Raw genomic sequence first — 26,419 nt, 5'->3', positions numbered from 1 at the left:
TCCTAAAGTGGTATGCAGTGTTGCTGTGCTACACAGCTGTGGTATTCCACTGCTTTAGTGGTGGGTGAAGTGACATGTAATGCACTTGAGGCTGCAAAGAATCACTGTTGAGAAATGAAAGTTCCTGAAGCAGTTATTTGCTGTCTTTATTTTATAGCTTGACTGCATGATACATCTGAAACTATGTAATTTTATGCATCTTCCCTTAGTGTTTGGTCCTAATGTAAAGATACCAGGCCAGATTCTCAGAGTGTAAAAATCAGCAAAGCTCTATTGAAGTCAGTAGAGCTACACTGATTTATAGCAGCTGAGGATCTGAATCATTTTGCTCCATCATTCACCTCATGTTACGGCCATGTCACAAACAGGATTTTGCTAGAATGAGAGAAAGAGAGAGAGTGTGAGTGAGTGAGAGAGAGAGAGCTCTTGTCTTAACACAAATGTCTGAAATAATAGCAAATAAAGTTAAATTTTTTTCCCTATCTTGGGTATTTCTAAAACACCCATCACAATAATAACTAACAAATAAACCTCAGCTTTGTTGAAATATTATTATTTTAAAAAACCCACACCCTTAAATTTATTTAAGTGTAATCTGCAATCTTTTTATGTAATCTTTTAACATTAAGTTATTGAGCTCTTGGGCTCTTTTTTTTTCATCTGGAAGTTTAATTTTTTACTAACTCAAAAACATTTTTTTTTAATTTAAAGTGAGATTCTGTTTTGAAAAACTACTCTGCAAAAACAAACAAACAAACACAAAAAAAACCCAAAAACAAAACCAGCATTGTGTAAGGGTCCATTTTTACTGTCCCGCAAGGATACCCAATCCAATGTGCCCAGTTTACAAGTTTGTATGTTTGTTTGATAAAGATTTTTCTAATCTCAATACCACACATTCACCCTGGGATCTGAGAGTCAAGCTGGGTTCTTTTCTTCTCACACTGCATCAACCTCCTTCAAGCAGAAATTACTAAAACAATGCTGTTGATGATGCATGAGCCAGAATAGAATCCAGCCCCCCTTTCCACAGCTTGTGGACTCTGCAGGGCTAATTAAAGTAAAAGCTTATTATTTTAGTCACTAAATTGGGTAGATGGTCCTAAGGAACTCAAATGTGAAATTACAAAACTACTAACAGTAGGTCTGTAACCTGTCATTTAAATCAGCTTCTGTACACAATGACTGGAGGATGGCTAATGTGACGCCAATTTTTAAAAAGGGCTCTAGAGTTAACCCTGGCAATTACAGGCAGGTAAGCCTGATTTCAATACTGGGCAAACTGGTTGAAACTATACTAAAGAACAAAATTGTCAGACACATAGGTGAACATAATTTGTTGGGGAAGAGTCAATATGGTTTTTGTAAAGCCTCAGCTGCTTTGTAAAGGGAAATCATGCCTCACCAATCTGCTAGAATTCTTTGAGGGGCTCCACAAGCATGTGGACCGGGGGATCCAGTGGATATAGTGTACTTAGATTTTCAGAAAGCCTTTGACAAGGTCCCTCACCAAAGGCTCTTAAGCAAAGTAAGCTGTCATGGGATAGGAGGGAAGGTTCTCTCATGGATTGGTAACTGGTTAAAAGATAGGAGAAAAAGAGTAGGAATAAATGGTCAGTTTTCAGAATAGAGAGAGATAAATAGTGGTGTCCCCCAAGGGTCTCTACTGGGCCCAGTCCTATTCAACATATTCATAAATGATCTGGAAAAAGGGGTAATCAGTGAGGTGGCAAAATTTGCAGATGATACAAAACTACTCAAGATAGTTAAGTCTCAGGCAGACTGCGAAGAGCTACAAAAGGATCTCTCAAAACTCGGTGACTGGGCAACAAAATGGCAGATGAAATTCAGTGTTGATAAGTGCAAAGTAATGCACATTGGAAAACATAATCCCAACTCTACATATAAAATGATGGGGTCTAAATTAGCTGTTACCATTCAAGAAAGAGATCTTGGAGTCGTTGTGGATAGCTTCCTAAAAACATCCATTCAGTGCGCAGTGGCAGTCAAAAAAGTAAACAGAATGTTGGGAATCATTAAGAAAGGGATAGATAATAAGACAGAAAATCTCATATTGCCTCTATATAACTCCATGGTATACCCACATCTTGAATACTGCATGCAGATTTGGTCGCCCCATCTCAAAAAAGATGTATTGGAATTGAAAAAGGTTCAGAAAAGGGTAACAAAGATGATTAGGTGTATGGAACGGCTGCCATATGAAGAGAGAATAATAAAACTGGGACTTTTCAGCTTGGAAAAGAGACGACTAAGGGGGGATATGATTGAGGTCTATAAAATAACACAAGAACTAGGAGTCACCAAATGAAATTAATAGGCAGCATGTTCAAAACAAACAAAAGTATTTTTTCACACAACACACAGTCAACCTGAAGAACTCCAGGCCAGAGGATGGTGTGAAGACCAAGACTATAACAAGGTTCAAAAAAGAACTAGATAAATTCATGGAGTCTAGGTCCATCAATGGCTCTTAGCCAGGATGGGCAGGCATGGTGTCCCTAGCCTCTGTTTGCAAAAGGCTGGGAATGGGCGACAAGGAATCGATCACTTGAGGATTACTTGTTCTGTTCATTCCCTCTGGGGCACCTGGCACTGGCCACTATTGGAAGACAGGATACTGGGCTAGATGGACCTTTGGTCTGACCCAGTATGGCCATTCTTATGTCATTCTGATATGCACAGTGAGGGGGGGTTTACTGAGTAAGGAGGACACTTTTGCACCAATACAGTCAGCATAGAACCTCACTTTAGAAAGGAGATGATCCTATTATTGGGCAGGGAAGGTCACTACCAGGGGCGGCTCCAGGCACCAGTGCACCAAGTGTGTGCCTGGGGCGGCAAGCCCCGGGGGGCGGCCTGCTGGTCGCCGTGAGGGCGTCAGTCAGGCTGCCTTAGGCAGCATGGCTGCGGGAGGTCCGCCGGTCCAGCGGTTTCTGTGGCAATTCGAAACCCGCATGACTGCCATGCTTGGGGTGGCAAAATACATAGAGCTGCCCCCTGGTCACTACAGATAACAAGACAGAAGAAAATAGTGTGGCCCTTCCATATCACATTCCCTTTAAATTAGACAAAAGTTGCCTTAACTTTAACATAGAACCCAACAGTACAAATCTGATGGATGGGGACCCTACTTCTAAGCCAGTCCCAGAGCAGCCCTCAGTCACCATTGCCATGATGGCTGTTTAGGGCCAAATTATGAAGGCCTCACATCAGTACATGGCTTGCATCTCTGCAGGTGAAAGTGGTGGAAGCCAGCTTGGACACAGCTGAGGGGGAGCTGGAGGCCTTTCAACGGGAGAAGCAGCAGAGACTGAATGAGCTCCATGTAGTAGTGCCTTTGAAGCTACATCAGGTGATGCGAGAGTGTGTGTGCGCTGCCTCTGGTTTAGCAGCAGCAAGACGATGCCAAGCAGATGGAAAATAGGCCAGGTTGTGACAGTAGCAGTAGTGTTCTCATGGGCCCACAGTTCATTGCTTGCAGTTTTTCTTCTCCGTGTTACGGGACCCTGGACTGACTTGGAATATTTTTCCTCTGGGTTCAGTGCTTTTTTGCTGTTACTTTATTTTGTGTCATGCTTGGAGGTTTATGCAGAGGCCACTGAAAAAATAGGACCTGTCTAGCTCAGCTGCCTCTGGGGCAGGCCCTGTTCCTCCTGCCTGCTTTCTCTTCCTTTGTTGAAATAGATCTTTGGTCAGAAATTAAGGACAGAAACGTGTCAGAACTGGCCTTATAGCTCTGCAGAGCCCAGGCTGCTGGAGTGCGCAGGCAGTTGGGTAAAGAATTGCCTCCCCACTCCATTCCAATTGCCAAAGGTGGAAACCTGAGCCAGCATCTGCGTTGGAGTCCATGCAGGGCTATAAGCAGGCTCTGATCATGCTGGGGTCTGCTTTGTTGGGAATGGACTTTCCCTAGGCTGTACTCTGCCAATCGTGTTTAAAACACCATGCTGTCCTCACACAATGGCTGGGCCAGAATCACTTGTCCGCCAACCAGACCACCGACTTGAGTTCCCAATGCCAGTAACATGCAGTCATCAGCCTTGTCTGTGACTATTTCTGGCAGGTGGAGTACGTGGTAAATGGGGAGTTACCCGCCGACCTGTCCCAAACATTGGTATTTACCAACCAGTCCTTGGAGTATCTGCAGCAAAGGATCATGGTCCTGCAGCATGAGAAGTTGGATCAGAGGGAGCTCTACAAGCAGGCCCGGCAGCAGCATAAGCAGCTCATCCGGGACAGGAGGGAGATAGAGATAAGGATCGAGCGTGAGTTCCTAAGCACAGTTTGGTTTTCTCTGCTATGTATATGGCATTCTAGGTCTCTTTCCACATTATAGGGATAGGCATCTCGCATGCATCTGTGCTTAATGTATACGCATTGCTGGGTGAGAATTAATTCACTAGCTGCCTCTATCACCTCTGCTCTCTGCACTGACACAGATATCCCAGTGGGCTACTGTGGAGATGGTGCTGATGTCATTATGACCACACAGGAGAAATAAGCAGGAGCACAGCAGTAGAACTGTTTCTCATAGGCATCAGTGGCTTTTCAATGATATACATTGATAATGAATGATACAAAGAAGTGCTGCTTAGAGCATTAGGACTCCTGGCTACTATTCCAGCCTCTCACTCTGAATCCTGGGGCCCTCAGGAAAGCACTTTAACCTCTTTATGCTAGTTTCCTCCTCTGTTTAAAAAAAAAAAAAACTTATCATTTAGGGTTTTTTTTTGAGGCTTTACATGAATTAATATATTTAAAATACTTTGAGGTCCTCAGATGAAAAGCACCATACTAATAATATCTAGCTCTTATATAGCGCTTTTCATCAGTAGATCTCAAAGCGCTTTACAAAGGAAAGGAATCTGTATCTGTATCATTGATGTGACTTGCTCAAGATCATCTACCTCGCAAAGCTGGGAACTGAACCCAGGTCTCCTGAGTTCCAGTCCACTCTGGCTCTAGCCACTAGGCAACTGTATCCCCATAGCTATGCTAGCCATTATTCACCTATGAAAAATGTTTCCAAATACACATCTTAAATGTGATGCCTGTTCTGCTAGGACTGGAAGAGAACTGTAATCAGCTGATGTTGATGAAGTTTGGCCGGGTGGTGGACTTGGAAGCCCTGCAGACACTCTCTGTTAACACAAACCTGGAAGAGCTAAAGATGAAAATGATGGAGAAAGAGCACATACAAGCCCAGGAACTCAAAAAGTGGGAGGTAAGGAGCAGGGACAGAGGCCCCTAGGCCAGTGATACAGCTGCAATTACAAGGAATTCACTTGCCTAGAAACCGAATAGCTGCATAAAAATTTCTTCAGTGGGAGTTCTCAACTTCTTTTCACCCACCATTCTTGAACCACACCCTTTTTCCTCCCATATCCCCAAATTCTTTCTGCTTCAGCCCCAAACTGCTGTTACACTTGCAGTTTTGTACTGGAGAATCAGGACATAGTCACTATTTTCCTGAGTTCAGTTCCTGTCTTTCTAAGGTATTTCTAGGGTGTTCTTCCCATTGCTTTCAACTGATGTTCAGCACCCAAAACCCTAAATTTCCTTTGAAAATCTCAGCTGTAATATTGAATTTAGCTCGTAAGTGCTTTAGGGTAGGTACAGTCTTTGTGTTCTGGTGTACGCCTGGGGTTCCTGAGTGCCACAGGAATACAAATAATTAAACAAATACTTCCTGATAACTCCACAACCATCTCCTAGGCTAATAGTACTAAGTAGGCTGAGGAGTTTAAGAGCTTGCTCTCTAGACCTAAGTACTTATTCAGCCCGAGACCCAGCTAGTACTTTGTAAACTGGAACTGTCTTCCAGTTATTGTTAGAATACCCAGGCGTTATTTATGTCATTTTAAAAATATGAAAACCATAGGGAACATATGCAACAAATTTAAGAGTGATTGCAACAGTCAAGAGACATGGAAAACCTCCCATATAAACATACACTCTTGCCTGCTTTTAATTTTAAGGCATTTGACCAAAATGTTGTTTCTCCCAGAAGTGTACAATAAAACATCCAAGCCTACATAGATATTTTTGATACATTGTACCTTCTTTTCACCTCCTTCTCAAGAAATCAATTGCAAAACTGTCTTTGGGCAAGATTTTGGGCCCAGGTCTGCTGGGGGTAATTCACTACACTTCAGTGGAGTTTCTTTGAGTTTACATTGGTGTAACTCAGATCTGGATCTGGCCCACGGAGTTTTGCCATTGACTTCATTGGGAGCAGGAGCAGGTTCATTATGAAACATCTACTCCCTGCAATATTATGGTATTTGCCACTTAAAGAAAAGAAAGTTTCCTTCAACTTTCCTCCATCCTAGGAGAAGATTTTTGAGCTGCGGCAACGGCTGATGATGCTGATGAAAGAAAACACCAGCAAGTTGCAGCAGCTGAACAGCTTCTGTATTGAAAAGCAGGGACTCGAAATGAAGCTGGACGCACTGCAGAATAACCTGGTAAACTTTCCTGCTGCCCTGCCTAACACTTTATTGTGACAGTTTAGTCTGTTCCCACTAGGACACCTTTATAATTCCTTGTACTGCCATCAGCATTTAGTGATCTGAGTTAATGATGCTCATGCTAAAAGTGAGCAGCAACTCCTGAAATTGGAACGGGCAATGCCCAGATTTCCCTTTGTTAAGGCCTTGCTTTCCTTTTACCACTGCAATGCAACCTTCATATTTCTGACCAAAGGAGACTGGATGGGACTTCCCTCGCAGCAAGTCCACACCACTCCATTGTCCAGAGTGATCTGAGTGAAATGACGTGTGTTCTTTCCCCCGTGCTATCCGTGGTGCCTACTCTGAGGCCCAGCATTGAATTAACTATCACTTACCGAGTGGGCATCAGATGCGAGTGAAGAAGGTGTCAACTTGTCCTGTGCCTGGGTTGGTGAGGGAAAGGCTCAGCTGAAATTAAGCCATGCCTTCCCTGGTGCTTAAAGGGAGCTCTGTTTCCTTCCTCCTACAGGGAGCAGAATTCCAAGGCCCCCGGAAAGCTGAGATCCAGGAGAGAAAGAGGCTGATTACACTGGTCCAACTCCAGGCCCAGGAGGCAGAAGTACTCAAGGAGGAAATTACTCTCTTAAGCAGAAAAGATGGGCGCATCTTCCCACCACCTCAGCCTCCACCCGATACCAAGATACTAAACTAAAGTTCTCTTTGTCACTAGCCTTATTGATTAGACATTTCCCTGGTGACGGGCATATGTCAGTGAGAGGCCCTGTCTGCAACCAGCACCGGTTCCAATAACACACGGTGTCAAAGTTTGGGCCAAAGGTTTTGTCCTGTTTGCAATCTCCCCCTGGAGTTTCATATTGCCAGTCATCCATAGGGCATCTTTAATACAGAGGGGCTGTGAACACTACAGATGCCAGTCTGCAATGCTCCCTTTTGAACTTCCATTCAGAGCCAGCTAGAGCATTGCAGGCTGGAATCTGGGTTCACAGGCTGCATTGGGGTGAGCTGCAGCAAATGGCTTGGCTTGGTTTACTGCTGATTAGGTGCAGTCTTTATGGACCCTTTAAGCAAAGTCTGCACTCCTGCAGTAAGGGCTCATCCTATGCTCCCATGGCTTTTACAAGCTATTCTTCATGGCAGTCAGACCTGCCTTGGGATACACTTGTGAACAGCTCATTTGCCCCAGACTAGTCCAAGGCCCAGTATCTGTCTGTCACCTATTCACTTCCTTGTCTTCCAGCCAGCAGGGTAGATCTTCCCTTCAATGCCTCTTGAAACATGATCCATTTTGTGTCTTCTTCTGCTGAGTGTCATGGCTAATTAATACAATTAAGAATTACCCAACACACCCTTACAGGATAATATGCATAAAGAATGGGAAGGGATTGCATGGATTTTAAATATGTAAAGTCAGTTTTGAAGCTGGCATCCTACTGTAGATAATAAAAGTTTGTAAGCAGATTGGAGTGTTTTGAGGCTAGTATACACTTTGATTTTTAAGGCCAAAAGGGATCATTATGATTATGCGGGGTAAAATGTTCAAAAGTGACTTAGGTGTCTAAGTGCTTAAGTCACTAAGGTGGTTTTGAAATTGTTACTGTTAGTCTGACCTCCTGCATAACACAGGCCATAAAATGTCACCCGCTGATCCTTGCATCAGACTCAAGCACTTGTGGGTGAACTGACACACAGCATTTAGAAAGCCATCCAATCTGGAGTTAAAGTGATGGAGAATTCTCCTGACGTCAGCTGTCAGCCATTGGATCTTGTTAGGCCTTAGCATGGTAGACTATCCTATATTAGTATCCTGGCTTACAAACCAAGGCTAAAATGATTTCCTTAAAGTTTTGTTTTGATAGTCCTAGCTGTCAGAGCACACACTAATTACAAAGGGTAACACTCGTAAATCTGCAAAGAAATACATTAAGAATGCACTGGAGGCTGGTGAGCTTGGACAGTCAGACCACTCGTGGGTAGGTGCAAATTTTAACTAGTAATACATACAGGTAAGAGGGTAAGAAAGAGGGATAAAAATGGAGTCCCAATGCACATTCACTCATCTTGTTTTAAACCTTTATCATAGTCTTGGCTAGACAATAAACGAGGCTAGGTCAGTGGTTCTCAAACTTTTGTACTAGTGACCCCTTTCACACACCAAGCCTCTGAGTGTAAACCCCCCCATATAAATTAAAAATACTTTTTTATATATTTTACACAATTATAAATGCTGGAGGCAAAGCAGGGTGTGGGGTGGAGATTGACAGCTCGCAACCCCCTATGTAATAACCTCGTGATCCCTTGAGGGGGTCCTGGCCCCCAGTTTGAGAACCCCTCGGCTAGGTAGTGCTCTGGAGACCATCACAGAACAGTTAGTGATGTGCTACAGTGATTTGCATTGGACGAATGCTGGATGTGCTCTTAGCCCTTGTTCAAGAGGGAGTAATTTTTGATGTGAGATCTACCCACTGGAAATTGCACTCCTCAGCTCTAGCTTTGCTATTTAGGTGCCTAAAGTGTAGTTAATGGGTTTCTTAAGGTTGCATCTTGTGATGTAGCATGTCCTGACAAAGAACAACTGGGCACGTATTCCAAGAGAAGCATATTCCACCAGCTGTCCGCTGAAGAACAGGCTAGCCCAATACCACAGATGCTCTCTGCCCACTCCACTGGGGTGGGAGGGGGGAGGAGAGGGAGGAACAAGTTGTTTGGAGGAGCCCAAGACAAGTATGATGTACGCTGTGGATGAACTTCTTCAGGGTCTGAAGGGTTAAACTTTGCCCAAAGAAGACTTTGCTGCTTGCCTCAGCTCAGTAGAAATAAGACACTGCAATGAATTGGGGTATTGAAGTCAGTGTTAGGGAAAAGTGCGCCCGGTGTGTTTGTAGCAGTGGTGGGCCTCAGTCTGTTCTTACACTGGTTTGACGTTTGGGTAACTATGGAGTTGGCCAACTTGTTAGACGAGAATTAGGCTGGATATTTCATTGTTTTCATCTTCCTTTCCCTTCTCCTGGAATCTGGTGGTTCTTTAACTGTGGTCTACAGCACTGCTGCTGTCTCACTGCCTCAGTCATCAAGTGGTGAGATTTCATTCTAAGGCAGGCGTCCTAGACGTTAATGGTCCAGAGACCTTTTTGAACCAATCAACCAACCCTCCCGGGCTCTCTGCCCCTTTTCAGGTTATTCTTTGTGAGGTGTTTTGTGTAAATTGAACCAGGATCAAATGTGTGAACTGCTCTCAGATTGGAGGGGAAGCAAAGCAACAGCAGGACAGAACAGAGCGTGGGAAACTTCCTCATCCAGGGAAGATTCAATCCTAAATAACAAAGCAGTCGGAGCCAGCAAGCGGAAATGAAGAACAGCGGAGATCCCAACTAGGCAGATGCAATGCAGTTGCACCCATCACAATACAGCTAGTGTTTCTTGTACTGTCTGCTTGTGGCCTATAAGCACCCTCAGCTACCATTCAAAGGGGCACCTTTACCTACAGACACAGATGCTAAAGGCTTCTGGAATAAGGAAAATGAAAAAGAAAACCATGAGAGTCTACACAAGAGACATTTTTTCTGTGCAGCTCTGTTCACAAAGATGGAGGTAGAACCCTCCCCCATCTCCAGTTAGTTCAAAGGTCCGACCTTGTTCCCCCAATGGGCATTCAGTCTGGACTTCACCTGGAGCCAGACTGAGCCTCACCTTGTCTGTTGACTCCTAGAGTTAGAGGAACCAGCTGGGGGCCCTGTGTAAAGCAGTAACTCATGGAAAACATCCCCCCACCCCTGCTTTTGCCAGGGAAGGAGACTGGGCTCAGCATAGGAGTATTCAGCAAACAGCAGACCACAGAGAAGACAAAAGCCTTTATTTTAGCTGTTCAAGCAGGGGTTTGTCTTTGCAGATATGCTACTACAGACAGCGTGTATGTGAAGGGTTGTTAATGCCAATATGTATTGTACATGATTTCATTCCATGCTGAGGGGCATGTTGCCAGGAGATCCCTTCCAGCTGAGAGAGGAAAAGGGACCCTCCTTTCTGCACTTTCATCTTTCACGTAGTCCCTGCTGCAAACAAATACCTTAGACCAGTCTCCTCTTCGCAGCTGTGCTTCGCCCAATGTCCAACGATGGCTCTTGTGCTTGTGCCGAGCAGAAGGCTGTCGTTCCCGGGCTGTGTTGTGATAAACAGCCCAATGCCATCGCTGGCAGATGCCGCAGTTTCTTGTCTCCTCCTGTCACCTTGCACAGGCTCCTCTCTGTCTCAATAGCATTATAAAAAGCACATGTACATCTATTTACAAGTGCATAAATATATAAATAGGGATGTTATACAAAAATAAATACCCAGTCTCTCTCTTTAGAATAATAGTCTTTTGCAAAGGCAGCTTTGTCCCTAACTGGTAGGAGGAGGAGTCTCAAAGGGCATGTGCCGTGGAGGGCTTCTGCTCAGATGCCTCGTTGGGTCCTGCCCCAAACAGGTGATGGCTGGGTTCTGGGGACACCGTTCTCCTCTGAGCTCGCAACAATCTAGCCTCTCTACTTCTTCGACTGGCACCAGGCCAAGGCAGCAAGGGGTACCTGAGAAGGAAGGGGAGCAAGAACCAATTATAACCAAAAAAACCAAAGCTGTGACCAGTGCATGAACATGCCAGGTAGAACTACCTCCAAACCACCTTCTAACAATGGATCCTTTGGCAAAGAGAAAGTGATGTGGTGCTTGGTTCTCAACACGGCTGCTATGCGGGTAGCTGTGTCCTACAGAGACATGGCAGCAGGTACCAAAGTAACAGTGTCCTAGGGTATGCAACGCTGACTGACCTGTTTTCCCCACCAGGAAGAATTGTTTTGGTGGATCAGGCCCCTGCTGAATGGATCACTCTAACCTTTCATGAACTGTGAACTTAAGTGTGTCTTCCCATGCACTTGTTTGACTGGAAAGTGCAAGCACTGGAAGGGTTAAGGTACTGCAGCGGCTGAGTACATGTCTCAGGTACATCTCCAGCCAGGTTAGGTACCTGCCATGGTGCAGACCAGTTAGTTCTGGGTGTAAGGTCTCAGAGCAATGAGAATCAGCATGTGCTAGGAACCCCTCTTCTGCCAAATAAATGCCCCATCCTCCAATATGCTGGGCCAGTTTTGTGGACTCCACCTACTATTCTGGCCCCCTCATGTTGCTGTGTGATCCTGGAAATTACAGGCCAGTAATCCTAACTTCAGTACTAGGCAAATTGGTTGAAACTATAGTAAAGAACAGAGTTATCAGACACATAGATGAACATGATTTGTTGGGGAAAGAGTCAACACGGCTCACGAATTTGCCTCACCAATCTACTAGAATTCTCTGAGAGGGTCGACAAACATGTGGACGAGGGTGATCCAGTTGTTACAGTGTATCTGGATTTTCAGAAAGCCTTTGACAAAGTCCCTCACTAAAGGCTTTTAAGCAAAAGTAAGTTGTCATGGGATAAGAGGAAAGGTCCTCTCATGGACCAGTAACTGGTTAAAAGATAGGAAACAAAGGGTAGGAATAAATGGTCAGTTTTCAGAATGGTGAGCAGTAAATAGTGATGCCTCCCAGGAGTCTGTACTGGGACTAGTGCTGTTCAACATATTCATAAATTATCTGGAAAAAGGGGTAACCAGTGAGGTGGCAAAATTTGCAGATGATACAAAACTACTCAAGATAGTTAAGTCCAAAGTAGACTTGCAAATAGTTACAGAGGGATCTCACAAAATTGGGTCACCCAATGAAATTAATAGGCATCAGGTTAAAAAACAAACAAAAGGGGGTACTTCGTCACACAATGCACAGTCAACCTGTGGAACTTGTTGCCAGTGGATGCTGAGAAGGCCAAAACCATAAATGAGTTAAAAAAAGAATTAGATAAGTTTGTGAAGGTTATGTCCATCAGTGGGTGTCCCTACGCTTCTGGCTGCCAGAACCTGGGAGTGGATGACAGGATGGATGACTCGATAATTGCCTTGTTCTGTTCATTCCCTCCGAAGCACCTGGCATTGGCCACTGTCGTAAGACATGGTCCTGGGCTAGATGGACCACTGGCCTGACTCACTATGGCCATTCTTATGCCCTTTGTGATATTCAAATATGACAGCTTGCCTTCAACCCTGCCCTCCAAGAGCCTTGGAAAAGTCTTCCCAGACTGATACTTTCCTTTCAAGATCAACCTAAACAAGTATAGTAGCAGCAAGCACTGAGCTCTCACGTCCACTGACCTCTGTGGAACATGGGATCTCGCAGGGCTTCCAGGCTAGGGCCTCCCATCTTGCATCCTGTCACTGGGTGATGTAGGCCAACGAGTTGTTCTTGAAGATGACAGCAGTCATCATGTGGCTGGAGCAGCTGGTTGGTGGAGTCATCTGGGAGGCTATAGAGGAAGGAACTGTCTTCTGGTCTAGCATCAGAGAGCCTGATAGAAAGACAGATAAGGGTTGGTACTGTCTGTACCCATCTCTAAATACTCCTTCCCAGAAGTCTGCTAGAGGGACATGGTGATTGTTGCATTCCAGCCAACTGAAGGAGCTACAAGAGGATTCCCTTTGGGTGGACAACGGACCTGTATTGGATATCACCTTCCATGGTGCTGTGTTCAAATACAATATCGGCCTCATACAACAACAAAGTGAGTACTCCCAAATGGGGGAAGAATGTGTGTGTGTGTGTGTGTGTGTGTTGGGGAGCGGGAATTGAGATGTCCATGGAACATCAGGAAGACTGGACATAGATACACACCCTTATCTGATAAACCAACATCTGGCTAAAGACACAACACAAAACAGAGTGAGCTCAAGGGCTGGCAGGCCCCAGGTCTGGTTTCAGATACGTTAAGTGCAGTCTGTCCTTCTACTTCAGGGAGCGTTTGGGCGGGTGGGGGGAGATGGGTTTAATTAGAGTTGGATGGAAAAACTGAATTTCCCTCCCACAAAAAAAATCAAATTTTTGAAAAATATTTCATCACAAATTGAGACAAAAAAATTCTAATTCAAAATCAAAATTTTCCAGAAACAAGGGGAAATTTTTTATTTTTACAGACATGGAATTTTCCAGCAGAAAATCATTCCCAACCAGCTCTAGCTTTAATGTAAAACCTGGAGTCTTCAAAGCTGCTCTGGTCACAGCCTGGTCAACAAGAGCGTAGAGAGGAGATGGCAGGAACAGGGAGCGTCACGGATGATAGAAACCATGATCTGAAATCTGAGCAGTGAATCGCATTGCTACAGCAAGCCTAGAACTGGACCGAAGGCATCTTTTGAGGGATTTCATCAACACGGTGGATGTGAGCATTAATCCTGTTAACCTGTCTGAGTCTCCATCCCTATTCAGGACATAAAAAAGGGGGAGAAATGGATCTTGGCCATCTCTAAAATGAGGCCCGGCCAACTCCACCCTGACATTCTAGGAGGGATGAGATAGAGTTCAGAGAGAGAAAACATTTAGACTGGAAAAAATCCTAGGCAGTGAGATGTTTTCGAGTGTGGACTAGTCTCCCAAGGGAAGAGTTGGGGGAGAAGGGTGGGACTTTAAAACTAGACTGGAGAGATTCCTGGAGGACAGGCTGTGGCAACGATCCTGCATGTCAGAGAACATGACCTAACTAGCTCTTTTCCATTGCTAAGACATTCCATGCCTGTGTATCCTGTCTGCACAACCCTCATCAGAGTCCCATGGCCCAGGGCTTACCGGGAGGTTGGATAGTGTTCTTGGACAGTCCCATTTTGCAGCACCCTCCCCTGCAGTAAGGTGTTGGTCTCACCCTGTGGTTGAAAGGAGAAAGAGGAAAAAGAGCATCTTAGAAGAGCAAGAATCCAAGCCAGATTTAAGAGGTCCATCAGATGAGAACAACGTTTCTGTAAGAGAACTGGTGAGCTGAGTTCTCCTATGTCTTAGCCCCTGTACAATCCCAGCATGCCCTGCCAAGGTTTGGGCCAGCTCTTATTGATAGGAAGTCAGGATCTCTTGCTAACTTCTCCAGCCGGCCTCTCAAGGGACCCCTTTGTCTAATCACTGGAACTATGAAGATCTTCCCTATACCCCTTCTGCCCATGACTCAGGATCCACGGCACAGGGGCCTAGTGTTTCCATCCAAAGTTAACTAGAACTGGGCTTCCCTTCCCAACCTGCCCATGTTGCCTCCTTTAACTGGGCACTGTGCCTGGCAAGCTGCTCCCGCCACCTGACCCCAGCTCTGGAGTGGGAGTGACTGGAGACAAAAATCTCAGAGCGAGTTCTAACTCAAGTAGCCAATGGGTCAGACCCGGCTTGACTGAAACACCCACCTCATCCAGCCCCCAACATGCTGGTTGTTAACACAGGGGGAGAAGGTACCTGGTGAACTTCATCCGGACTGTAGTCTCGGGACTTTGTGCTCGGGTAGCCTGTCCCACCTGAGGGGCAGCCGCCATTCAGGTGCACACCGTTGGCATAGGGCTGCCCATTGGCTCGAGGAGTGGGGACCCCTCGCAGGGGCACCATGGTGTACTGGCAGGAGGACACCAGCAGCCCCGTTCCAGAGAAGCCTAGGTCTATGGTTTGTTCTGAAGAGGGAGAAGAAGAAGGCAGCTGAGAGAGAAGATGAAACACCGCTGGTTGTTTGCAAGGATCCTGCGGGCACACTGGGCTGTACCACATGCTAACACGCCTGCCAGGTGGGACAATGATCCACCGCCCCCTACTGGATGGGGGACTCTGCCTGATGGAGACAGGAGAGGGGAAAAAGGTCCCTTCTTTCTTCCTTTCCAAAATTCAGGACTCTTTATTGGCTTGAGAAACTGGACAGGGGAGAAAGCTTGGGCCTCTGTCTGCATAAGCTTTCACTGGGACTTTGCTCCCCAATATAGCCAGGATCTTCCCACCCAACTATTCTAACTGGCACACCAGCCCCTAACAAGCACCCTCCCTCCTCTTCAGAGCGAAGCCACTTACTCTGCTTGGACCAGGCTCTCCACAGACAGACGGGGATGAAGGCCACAATGATGAGGACGATAGAGCCCAGCACTACCCCTACGATCAGGTAGGGGAGATCACTGGAGCGGGCCACCATGGCACCAGTCCCCAGCCCGCCGTGCCCACCACTGAGTGGTGGATGCTGCTGCGGGGGCACCGTTGAGGGCGGAAGGCGCCCAGGCAGCCCAAGAGACTTCCGAGCTGCAACAGGAAGACAGGGAGTTAGAAGCAGACATGTCACTCAAGACAACAGCTAAAAGGGGTCTGCGCACACTGTATGGTTCACAGAACTGCCGGCTCTCTAGGTTCATGTGGCTTGGTGGGTAGAGCCCTTCCTTGCTGATTGTTATAATAATCATATTACATGGGAATGTAGCCGCCGCTGGGCTAGAACAGGGCAGCCATTTCCTATCACCCCAAAACGCGACCCAGCAGCTCAGGACAGGAAGCGAAGGGGACTCCTGTGTCCAGTAAGAGCTGCAGGGGAATTTTAAGGGAGGCAGAGATAATTATCACTCTCCTGCTCTACAGAAGGGTCCCACGGGGCTTGGTCGTTGGTCTTCTCTTCTCCCGCTACACCCTTTCCCTCAGCAACATAATCCGCTTACACGGCTTCAACTGCTAAGTGTGCAGGTGAGTCACACATCTACCTTTTCACTCCTGAGCTGCTTCCCTCCATCCAATCCTGCTTCTTCTGACAATTCCTCCTGGATGTCTCACCAACAACTCAAAGCTAACATAGCCAACCATTAAGCTGGACTTTCCCCCTGAAGCCTCTCCACTCCCCATGTTCTGTGTCACTCACACCACCACCAGCCTCCCTGCACTCGGCTCCACAATCGGGGCGTTATCTTTGGCTCCTCCCTTCTCACATCCAAGCTGTGTTCAAATCTGGCCATTTTCTGCACACCAACCCTTCAAAAGGCCAGCCCCTTTCCTCTAACCTGACAGCAAAATCTCTTCCAGGCCTTGATCACCTCCTGGCTTCATCACTGCAGCCTCCTCCCTGGCACCCACATTGCCCCTCCCCGTCCCCTCCAAAACGAGCCCACTAAATTGTCTCCTCAACACGGCACACAAGAGTCACCTCTTGGACTGTCTCCATTGGCCCTGCCTTCTCCAATGCACCCGGGTGCAACCCGCTTGTCCTCACATTGCACACCCGACACAACTCCTCTGTTTGGCCAGGCTTTCCTCTCACCGTGTGCCAGCCCCAGCCCTGACACCAGCCTGGCTCCCTGACTGATCAGCTCTCTCAAAAGGGTCTCTGTGCATGCTTCCCCCTCTCGCTACTCTGCTCTCTTGAGCCTCTACCCTCCCCTCAGTGAAAATCCTGAAAGCTGCAGGCATCCTCCTCAGGGCCCATGCCGAGTGAGTGAGTTTGCTCTGATTGGAAGCCATGCTGTTATTCTCCTGACCGCTTCCTAGACCCCCTACACCCCTGCTTGTTTGTTTCATTCACCTCTAATATCTCGCCTTTAACCCAGAGTAGGGGTGGGGACTGTCTCTTCCCGGCACGTGTGTACAGTGCCCAGCCCAATGGGGCTGCACCCACTGAGCTGTGCACAGATCTAATATCAGCGCGGCAGCATCACTGCAAACCCTGCCCGCCCTCAGCTCTAATCCAGACTGTTAGCTCCTCCGGGCCAGGCCCCGAATCACCCCCATGCGTTGGGAAAGCAGAAAGGGGGCGGCTGCCGACCCGCCCAGAGGAGCCGGATACCTTTGGTTTCGCAGATCATCACGTTGCTGAACTCGCTCTCGCCGCCCTCGTTGAAGCACTGCATCTTGATGTCGTAGGAGGTCTCTGGCTGCAGGTGGCTGATGGAGTGCCAGTACCGGTCCCCTGAGGGGTGGGGGAACCAACACACGGCTCCGTTAGCTCCCTGCCCCGGCACGCAGGCCAAGCCTCACTGCCTTTGCCCAAAGGCCACCGGCAAATGCGGACTCGCTAATCCTGTCTCTGCACCCCAGCGAGGGCAACGGGTGCCCCGGAGACAGGCTTCCCATCGCCACCTCGCCTTGTCGTGTTGGACAGAGCCTCAGCGGGGCTGTGCCTGGGCAGACATGGCCCCTAGGCATCGCCATAGCCTGGTGCCCCCCAAGAGCCGCTCCTTCTTGCCAACAGACGTCCTCAATGGAGAAACCACCCAGCACGCGGCAGCTGGAGCCAGTCGCGCTGCGCCTCTTACCTTCCACCACGTCCTTCTTGTAGTCGCTGTCGTTGTCGCTGTCGGTGGGGCGGTAGTAGATGTAAAAGCCATGGATGGGGGTATTGTTGTTACTGGATGGGACATACTGCAGAGACGAGGGGGAAGGCAACGTTTAGAGGTGTCCATGCTGGTCAAACCGCCTCTCCCCAGGGAGGAGCCGCAGGGATGTTCCCCTCTCCCCATGCTGCCCTTGGACCTGCGAGAGCTCACTATCCTATCCCAACCTCCTGCCCTTCCGTGGGGACCCGGGTAACAGCTGGGATGCCATCAGATTTGCCATGAACAGCAGGCCCCCGGTCCCAACAGTGATGCACCTGGCCATGCATGAGATCTGATGACCTTTTGTTTCTACGTTACTAAGGCTCAGGTGTCCTGTACAAGCCGCATCGTGTAATGATCCAGTGGTCACATGCCACATACAGGAGAGAGAGACAGACGGACCGACCTCTCCCCCTCACCCCACTGGCTGACAGCACAGCCACTAGCCATCAGCTCCTTCGGGCTTCCCCCAAGATATTTCGGGTGAGACCTCACCTTCCTTGCCCTCCCCCAGCCCCCTTCAGATACGATCTCTGTGTTTAAAGGAAAAGCAGCCAACAGTGGACACTCTGCCATGAAGCCCCCATGGGGATTTGTGGCCAGAAGATGCGGGCTGGGAAAGCAGGTAAAGCAACTCTATGGCTCACCCTGGGCTAGTGGAAACCCTTAGGGCAGGTAGGAAAGGAGCCTGCCACCCTTGATCCTTGTTAATTCATGTGTATCGATTACTAAATAACGGCCCTTTCGACAGCCTCCGTGAGCCTGAAGGATCCCACCCACAACTGAAAAGAAGCCACCTCTGGGGCGGAGCGTAGAGGCTGTTTAGCAGCACCCAGCAACACCGCCCAACAGATGAGCACAGGAAGTGACGCTGAACACTGTATCCCATTGAAACTGCAGGGAAATGTAAGGAGTCACTAATTAATCAAACAGGAATTAGGCTAGGGCAGCAAACTTACCAACCCCCCGTTTCGTGAATCTTTGTTGAGCAAAATGGTCACAGCCCCCCGGAAGACCGCATGTCCAGCTGCACATCCCCCAGCACCATGCAGGTCACTGAGTCAATACTGACACCGAGGAAGGGGAGTACCTAATGCATCGACAGCAGGACTTCCTAGATAATTGGAGTTTCCCCACCCAAGTACTGAGGAAGCCTAGCCTGCTGTAGCTGATGAGATCTGATAGCCACCAGAGATGTTATCTTCTAAGTCACCCAACCAGTGCCCATCCCTCCCTCCTGCAGACACGGATTCCCTCCCTCACCATCCACTTCAGCATGATGGTGGTCTCATTGATGGCATCGGTGAAGGTGATGTAAGGTCCGGCGACGGGGCGCTCGTACACTCGGTTACTGTATCCCGACACAACGTACGGCTTAGACGCGGCGCTGGGGTCACTCTCCCCCAGTATGTTCAGCGCCCGGACGCGGAACTTATAGGAAGTGCCTAGGTGGAAGGAATGGGTTGGAAACAATGGCATTAAGAGAGAGTTGGTGCCTCCTGCAAGCCCAATAGCCAGCATGACACCTAAAAGAGAGGGTGTGTGTGCGCGTGCATGTGTGTGTGCGCGCGTGCGCGCTCAGCCACACCCCACCCTACTGGATGGCACAGAGAGATGTTGCAAAGAAGGGCATCCCAGCCCTTGACATCAAAGAAACTAATGGCCTGAGTTCAGTTGTGTCCCAGACCAAGACCACTTTTTCTCCCTGAAAGGCTGTCTGGATGGTCCATAGGCTACAGTTGTGAAATTCCACCATCCTGACAGGAAACAGCTGGGAGAAGACCAACCCTCCTCCAGCTTACTGAAGATGCTCAAACGCCACAGCATTGAGCATGGCATAATAGAAGGGAACCACCATACAGAAGCAGGACTATTTGTCACGTCCCCAAGAAAGACGGGGGGGAGGAGCACATCTCCTACCTTTCTCCAGGCCTGTGATTTCCACTGAGAGCCGAGAGGGGGGGATGTCACTGGTGGCCAGCACCCAGTCTCCTAACTTCTTCAGTTTCTTGTACTCCACTCGGAAAGATTGGATGGGGAACCCTCCATTCCCGCGGGGGATCCAGGTCACAAAGACAGATGTCTCCGATGCTGTGGAGATGGTAGGGCGGTCTGGTGCCTCGGGAGCTGTGAGGAGCAGGGTAGAACATGAAACACCTCTATCTCTGCATCTCCTTCTCTAAAGCAAATTTAGGGTGGATCAGAGGTACCAATTTGATTGACCCCCCCTCACTCTCCCTCATCCTTGTGCCACCAATCCCTCCCACTTCTCTTTACTGCCCCTGCTGCTCCCTGAAAACTCAGCTCCTTCTACCTTCTTTTTGCAACTTCCTCATATCCCGCTCCACCACTTCCAGCAAACCCCTTGCTGAGAGGGGCCCAGCTGGCTCTGAGCACGCTCAACCTGGGGACGCACCTAAGAACTCCCCTCTTTCATGTCAGGAAAGAGCACCTTTCAGCCCATGGCTCTCACCCAGGAGAAGGACCATCTCAGCCTCAAGCAAATGTGTGCAGGCCAGGTGTCCTGTACATGTGTGTGTCTGGAGAGGGAAAAGGGCTGTGTGTCGGGGAGAAGGATGTGTGCATGTGGCAGGATCGAGGTAGAGAAGAGAGTTTGATTGATGGGGTATGCAGAGGCAGTGAATGATAAGAAAGATGGTAGAGACTGATACAGCAGCTGAGAGAGAGAGAGAGAGTGTGTGAAATGAGACAATAGAGAAACTATACATGATGGGAAAAAAAGTTTGAGGGAAAACCATCAAAATAGTGGGAGGAAAAGATATGCAGGAGTGAAAGAAGGGGAATGAGAAGGAAGAATGAATACAAAGGGGAAACAGACAATTAAGAGAGAACTTCATAGGAAGGGTAATGGCCCCAGTAAACAATACCCATGGGATGGGACATGACGAACAGGACAAGCTGGGCTGGGTTCATACTGACGTTCCCCATCTGCAACGAAATGCCAAGGCCCAGCCCTGCACAAAACCATCCCTAGAGTTAGCACTAAACATGCCCCTGCTAGCAGGCTCAGTTGAGAGGCCAAGAACCTCACGGGCTACAAAGCCGGGACTCCCCGCTCGTCCTTGGAAGGGGTCCCTCCAGAGCAGCATGGGGTGTGAGAAATGTATATGGTCCCTTCGCCATGTTGCACTGGTTCTGTGGCTTGCAGTCTCCCTGGCTGGGAATACTGCACCCTTCACCAGCATAAAATTCAATTAAAGAGCAGGGTAGATGTCCGATGGTCTTCTTGGGGATGGAGAAAGGAAGCAGGTGTGCTGTTCTGCAGGTGACACAAATGCTCTGTGCTCGACTAGTCATGAGCAAAAAACCCCCATAAACTAGGCTTAATGTTACACAGGGACTGACTCTGATCCCGACACAGCCTGGCTTTGGATCCCCACAACACACACGGCATTTCGCCCCTCCCCACTCAGGCAAGGCCTTACGGGAGAGGCGGCTGTTGTCCAGCTGGTTGCTGCTCTGAGTGCTAGTGCCTGGGTCGTCCCTTTGGATCTGCTGCTCTTTACTGGCGACAATGTCGGGTTTTGGTCGTCGGCCTGGCCAAGAGAGAAATGACATCAGAGAAGATGAGGCGTGATGGACAGTTATCCACTGGTGTTTATTTCCCATTGGAAATTCGCAGCCACTACATGGGAATAGTAGCACTTTGCACTTACAGAACCCGAGGATTTCACAGCATTGATAAGGTCCTACTTGTATTGCAGGATGATTGTCAAATAATTGCAGCTGAGTTGCAGGCAAGGTGTGGAAAATCGCAGAAAAGTGATAATGGACCTTTATTAATTGCGGTAACTTGGAAAAGCTAGAAAAGACCTATTTGTTTAAGATAAATTTGCTGGAACAATATAAACACTCAAGTATTATGTTATACCTGCTAATTTTTTTTCTATAACTAGACATTTTGCTGCAACTATATTACAGACATTAATGCGTCTGGCTGAGAGCCCGAGCTCCAGCCACTATCAGCTCGAATAAATGTTCTACTGTACTAACGGGGAAACAAGTGTGTGTTGCAAACCTCAAAATGTATGCAAAATTGTGGACTGGGCAAAGTAAGCTAATTACAATCAAAATTGCAGTGGAAGCCTAATATTGTGGGACCCGCAATTTCCGCAATATCGCAAATGAAGTAGGGCCTTCAGCAATGATGAACAGCTTCTAGGCTCAGAGGTGAAGATCAAGTGACTCTTTAGAAACGTTCAGCTACATTTTTTGCCATTTAAAAACATTTCTAAATTCTTCCTGAAAAATCCATCACCATTTCTCCCACTAGCTGAACCTGAGAAGTTGATAACTATTGGTAGAGAGACCTCTACTTGGGCCACAGAGAGGGGAACGGACTTGGCTGAGGTCACCTAGCCAGTGATTGGCAGCAGCAGGCATGGAACCCAGGAATCCTGATTCCCCACATCCAGTGCTGTCAACACACTGCCTACCACCCTGCTCATTTTCTCCTGTAATGGGCGGCGACACTGAATGTGGGGGCAGCTGCCTTTCCACCTGATAGGCACTGAACCAAAACACAGTACGTGGCTAAAAGTCATCGGCAGGGTACAAGGTGGAGAGGCTAACTCCAGAATGGTGCCTGCTATCAAGGGCTGGGAGATGGGACCTCAGGGAGTTAAACCAAAGCATCTAGGGAAAGATTTGACCTTTACCAGTCCTGAAGGTCACCATGGCCGTCTGTCCCTCCCCTGCACAGTTATAAGCTGCCATCTCCACCTCATACAAGCTCCCAGGATCCAGTCTGGTCAGGGTCAGGTGGTGCTGAGTTGCAGGGATGTCCCTGACCGTCCAGTTGGCTGAAGAGTTCATAATCTGCTGAAGAACAAGTAACAAGCACAAGAATCACTGGCCTGGCCAGGGGAAAGGGGGGCTGGCTTTCATTTACTTTTAGGTTGAACTTGAACTTTTGCCTAAAACTTGAAATAAAGCCTGGAAAGTTTGAAAAAGTTTGTCTCACTTGTCTCTCCCAGCCATTGGCTTTCTGCAAAGGAGTGCGATTTTCCATCCCAGTTTTGCAAAGCTCACCGGTCAGATATGTCTAGGATAAGCCTCCAAGTGTTGGGAATGCTCTTCTGACCTTAGTACAGCTTATCCACCCTCAAGTCCAGTGGCTCTCAACCTTTCCAGACTGCTGTACCCCTTTCAGGAGTCTGATTTGTCTTGTGTACCGCCAACCTTCACCTCACTCAAAAACTACTTGCTTAAAAGTGTCACAACACTGTTACTGAGAAATTGCTTACTTCCTCATTTTGTCCGTATGAAATTTTAGTTTGTACTGACTTCTCTAGTGCTTTTTAGGTAGCCTGTTGTAAAACTAGGCATACATCTAGATGAGTTGATGTATACCTGGAAGACCTCTGCATACGCCCAGGGGTACACATCCCTCTGGTTGAGAGCCACTGCTCTAGTCTCACCCCACCTTAATAGATACTGCAGGGTATTTAGCTGTATAATGGTAATGCATATTTAAATCTCCAAGGACTCTTCTGTCTACCATTTTGTGTTCAATTCAGCAGACTGTCAGACTGCGCCTGCGTGCACGCACACACAGTGTGCTCTCTCATGGTGACTTCACTTTTGTTCTTTCTCCTTTTGATGTTTCACCTATGATAAAACAACGGTCATTCTGACTTAAAGTGTCTGGTTGCTCTGTGTGTCTGGACAAACGTAACCCGTGCCATTTATATTTGCTGTGGGAAGGCTCCCACCGAAACACAAAGGGTACAATTTCCAAAAGTGCCTAAGTGACTTAGGAGCCTAGGTCCCATTTACTTTGTGAGATTTAGGCTCATCTATTTCCTGTTGTGCGAGTTGCCTAGATTTTTTTTTTTTTAGCTGATCACCCCCTGCATGCTAGAGCGCATAGTTACCTGCTTGCAGGTCACAATCCATTCTGTTTAGTGTTGACAAGCCATTACCCCATGGCCATCAGCCTTCAGATACCAAATATCAGGGTGTAGCTCTTTACATCTGTTATTCAGTCATCAAGAAATTCAGGGGAAATCAAATACCATGCATAATTTCCCCTTATAGTGTGTGAGATGCTGAGCACCCCCTGCTGGCTCGGTACATAACGAGTAACAATTACATTCCTTGGACCCCTAAAATCACTTGTCCTGCTAGTGCGGGAAGGGAGTGCCCATTAACAAGTTTCAGAGTAGCAGTGTTATTCAATGCAATACCCCCAGCAGGGGGGATTTTAAATCCACCTCCCAATGCCGCATACACTCTAGATGAGGGCCTCACTGATGCACCAACAAGGAAGAGAACATCAGAGAGCGGGGTCAGCTCCAGTGATACAAAACAAAACTGTCTGCACAAGGGGATTTTAAGGCTGGGCTTTGTCAAATGAAATTCAATGGGAATTGGGTGCCTAACTCCCTTAGGCTTCTTGGAAAGACCCAGCCAATGGCTGAGGAGAGATGTTCTCATGCTGCCTAGAACGGGGCAAAGAGAGTCGGTGCTATTTAAAGCTATATTACATTATATGAGTTTATGTGACCCTCTAGTTCAGGGGTCGGCACCATGCCATAGGTTGCCTAAGGCGGCACGCGAGCTGATTTTCAGCGGCACTCACACTGCCCGGGTCCTGGCCACCGGTCCGGGGGGCTCTGCATTTTAATTTAATTTTAAATGAAGCTTCTTACACATTTTAAAAACCTTATTTACTTTACATACAACAATAGTTTAGTTATATATTATAGAAAGAGACCTTCTAAAAACGTTAACATGTATTACTGGCACGCGAAACCTTAAATTAGAGGGAATAAATGAAGACTCGGCACATCACTTCTGAAAGGTTGCCGACCCCTGCTCTAGTTTAACACTGAACGGAGACGCGTAGGAACAAAGGGGCAGAGTTAAGCTTGTGACCTGATGTCTGGTATTTCCTGACTTTTGAGAACTTCACCATGCAACCTTAGTGTTCGTTCAACATAGCTTTCTTCATGGAATATGCAGCATATGGCCATGGCCTCCAAAGGGTTTTTTAACACAGCCTTATCTTTCAGTGTAATTGAACAGGTATGGGGCCTTTCTCTTTTTCTTCCTCCCAACCAAAAGAGGGGAACCTGCAACTGCAAGGATAATATTGTGCAGGCAAGCAGGCAGGACACCTCAATGACCCTGCATGGAGAGGAGCAGTGGCAGTGCAGGCAATGTGATGAAACGGAAATGCCAAGCCTCTGCAATGTAATTTATCTTCTCTGAGTGTTTGACACTGACGGATTAATGTCTACCCTGTTTTATGTTTATTACAGAGTCTGTGGGATTGCGAGGCCAGGGAGAGGTCCCTCAGGACTGTTACATTCAAGAAAGCAGGAGCTGGGGTGTGTGTAAAGAAGAATATTAAAAACAGAGATAATGGCTGGGTAGGAACTGACTTCCCTTAGGCTGTAGAACAGTAGAGTAGTTGCTCCCGTGTCTATAGAGTGGGTAAATGTGGGTGGATATAAATTTGTAAAAGTCTCTAAATCATTAATAGCTGCTGAAGTTAGCACAACAGAAAGAATCTTTACAATCTTATTTGCTTTTCACTATTTGTGCTGTTTATTTACCTTTTTGCACTTCCTTCCGCTGACTGGTCAGTTTCACTCTCATACCCTAAGGGGCCTGATTTCAAAGGCACTCAGCACACACAATGCCAGCTGAAGTCAATAGGAACCGCAGGTATTCAGCATGGCTGAGAATCAGATCCTAGGTTAGCACTGCTCTGACATATATGGATTTCCAACAGAGCAGATCTTGTGTGCGCGCTCGCTCTCTCTCTCTCACACATACATTTTTAAAATTGAAATAACTCCTCTCCCCCCACCATATACACACAAATATTTCTATTCATATTAGTTTTCATTAAATCTGGATCTTTATAAAACCTAATTCTAAACATCCCTTGGGTTGGCAGTCACAGAAAGGACAGCAAATTAAGGGTTAATGGGGCTAAACCCCATATGTAGGGACCTAAGAGGCACAAGGAAGAGTCTCCAACTGAGAATTTGGACTACACTGAAAATGTGTTAGTGCAGACAGTAGTGACCCTTGGCAACCTTCTCTGCCCTAAGGACCTTCCAGGTGAAGCACTGAAAAAACAAACAAAACAAGAACAAACTGCAGCCCATAAGCTAAGATCACCCGCAGAATTGGTTTCATTCCAATGCTATTCGGGGGCTGCATCTTGTCCTTACAGATGGAAAGACTCAATGAGCCAATGGTTTTATCCCCTTTCTCTGTTACATCTTGTGTTGACATCTCACATCTTTATTGTAAATGGCTGTTTAAAGAGACATGGTTAGTTTATGCCCCAGATTTCAGTTTTATTTAGGGGGAAAAAAACCAAGGATGTTTTCAAGGGTTATAAAGCCTGAAACTAGAAATGGTTTCATGAACTTAATCATTTCTGAGAAAATCGGCACATTTTTCATATATATGTAATTGAAATTTGAAATCCTCCAAATACAACAGAATTGGAGTGTGTGAGAACTGGATATCTATATCGGTTTTCTGTCCGTGATGAAGGAAATGCAACAAGTAAATGAACAGCAGCAGTAAATTACAAAAAAATACCCCCAACATTCTAACTTATTAAAACTAGGAAGGAATTTTTTAATTAAAAAAAATAGAATTTTTATCTTGACAGTGTCTCAACATTTTCAAGTGGCGGCCGGATTTTGGGCACTGTAGTTTTTGACACCTCCCCCCCAA

The 26,419-nt window shown here is 47.1% G+C and overlaps 2 protein-coding genes across 11 annotated transcripts in view; one reads left to right on the top strand and one right to left on the bottom strand.

The window, feature by feature from the left end:
• The window catches only part of CFAP44 (cilia and flagella associated protein 44), a 70,094-nt gene extending 62,144 nt beyond the window's left edge, over positions 1–7,950 (top strand). For all 4 annotated transcript variants that reach the window (XM_039481053.1, XM_039481031.1, XM_039481042.1 and 1 more), the window contains 5 exons: positions 3,257–3,373; positions 4,085–4,286; positions 5,085–5,245; positions 6,354–6,488; positions 7,003–7,950. In XM_039481053.1, coding sequence (XP_039336987.1) covers positions 3,257–3,373; positions 4,085–4,286; positions 5,085–5,245; positions 6,354–6,488; positions 7,003–7,185 — 798 coding nt within the window. In that variant the 3' untranslated portion in view covers positions 7,186–7,950. The remainder of the gene's footprint in view (positions 1–3,256; positions 3,374–4,084; positions 4,287–5,084; positions 5,246–6,353; positions 6,489–7,002) is intronic.
• A 2,373-nt stretch (positions 7,951–10,323) lies between these two features.
• BOC (BOC cell adhesion associated, oncogene regulated) overlaps positions 10,324–26,419 on the bottom strand; it is an 89,689-nt gene continuing 73,593 nt past the window's right edge. For 4 of the 7 annotated variants that reach the window (XM_039507118.1, XM_039507097.1, XM_039507108.1 and 1 more), the window contains exons 9-19: positions 22,366–22,534; positions 21,139–21,249; positions 19,613–19,819; positions 18,956–19,137; positions 17,633–17,738; positions 17,164–17,286; positions 15,420–15,641; positions 14,823–15,031; positions 14,178–14,251; positions 12,713–12,906; positions 10,324–11,056 (exon numbers count right to left, since the gene is read on the bottom strand). In XM_039507118.1, coding sequence (XP_039363052.1) covers positions 10,872–11,056; positions 12,713–12,906; positions 14,178–14,251; positions 14,823–15,031; positions 15,420–15,641; positions 17,164–17,286; positions 17,633–17,738; positions 18,956–19,137; positions 19,613–19,819; positions 21,139–21,249; positions 22,366–22,534 — 1,782 coding nt within the window. In that variant the 3' untranslated portion in view covers positions 10,324–10,871. The remainder of the gene's footprint in view (positions 11,057–12,712; positions 12,907–14,177; positions 14,252–14,822; positions 15,032–15,419; positions 15,642–17,163; positions 17,287–17,632; positions 17,739–18,955; positions 19,138–19,612; positions 19,820–21,138; positions 21,250–22,365; positions 22,535–26,419) is intronic. The other 3 variants (XM_039507129.1, XM_039507139.1, XM_039507149.1) reach the window with 3 other exon arrangements.

The sequence above is a fragment of the Mauremys reevesii genome, linkage group 1 (assembly GCF_016161935.1).
Source record: "Mauremys reevesii isolate NIE-2019 linkage group 1, ASM1616193v1, whole genome shotgun sequence".
In the NCBI taxonomy this organism is placed as follows: Eukaryota; Metazoa; Chordata; order Testudines; family Geoemydidae; genus Mauremys; species Mauremys reevesii.
This window is presented reverse-complemented; position numbering and strand designations above follow the sequence as displayed.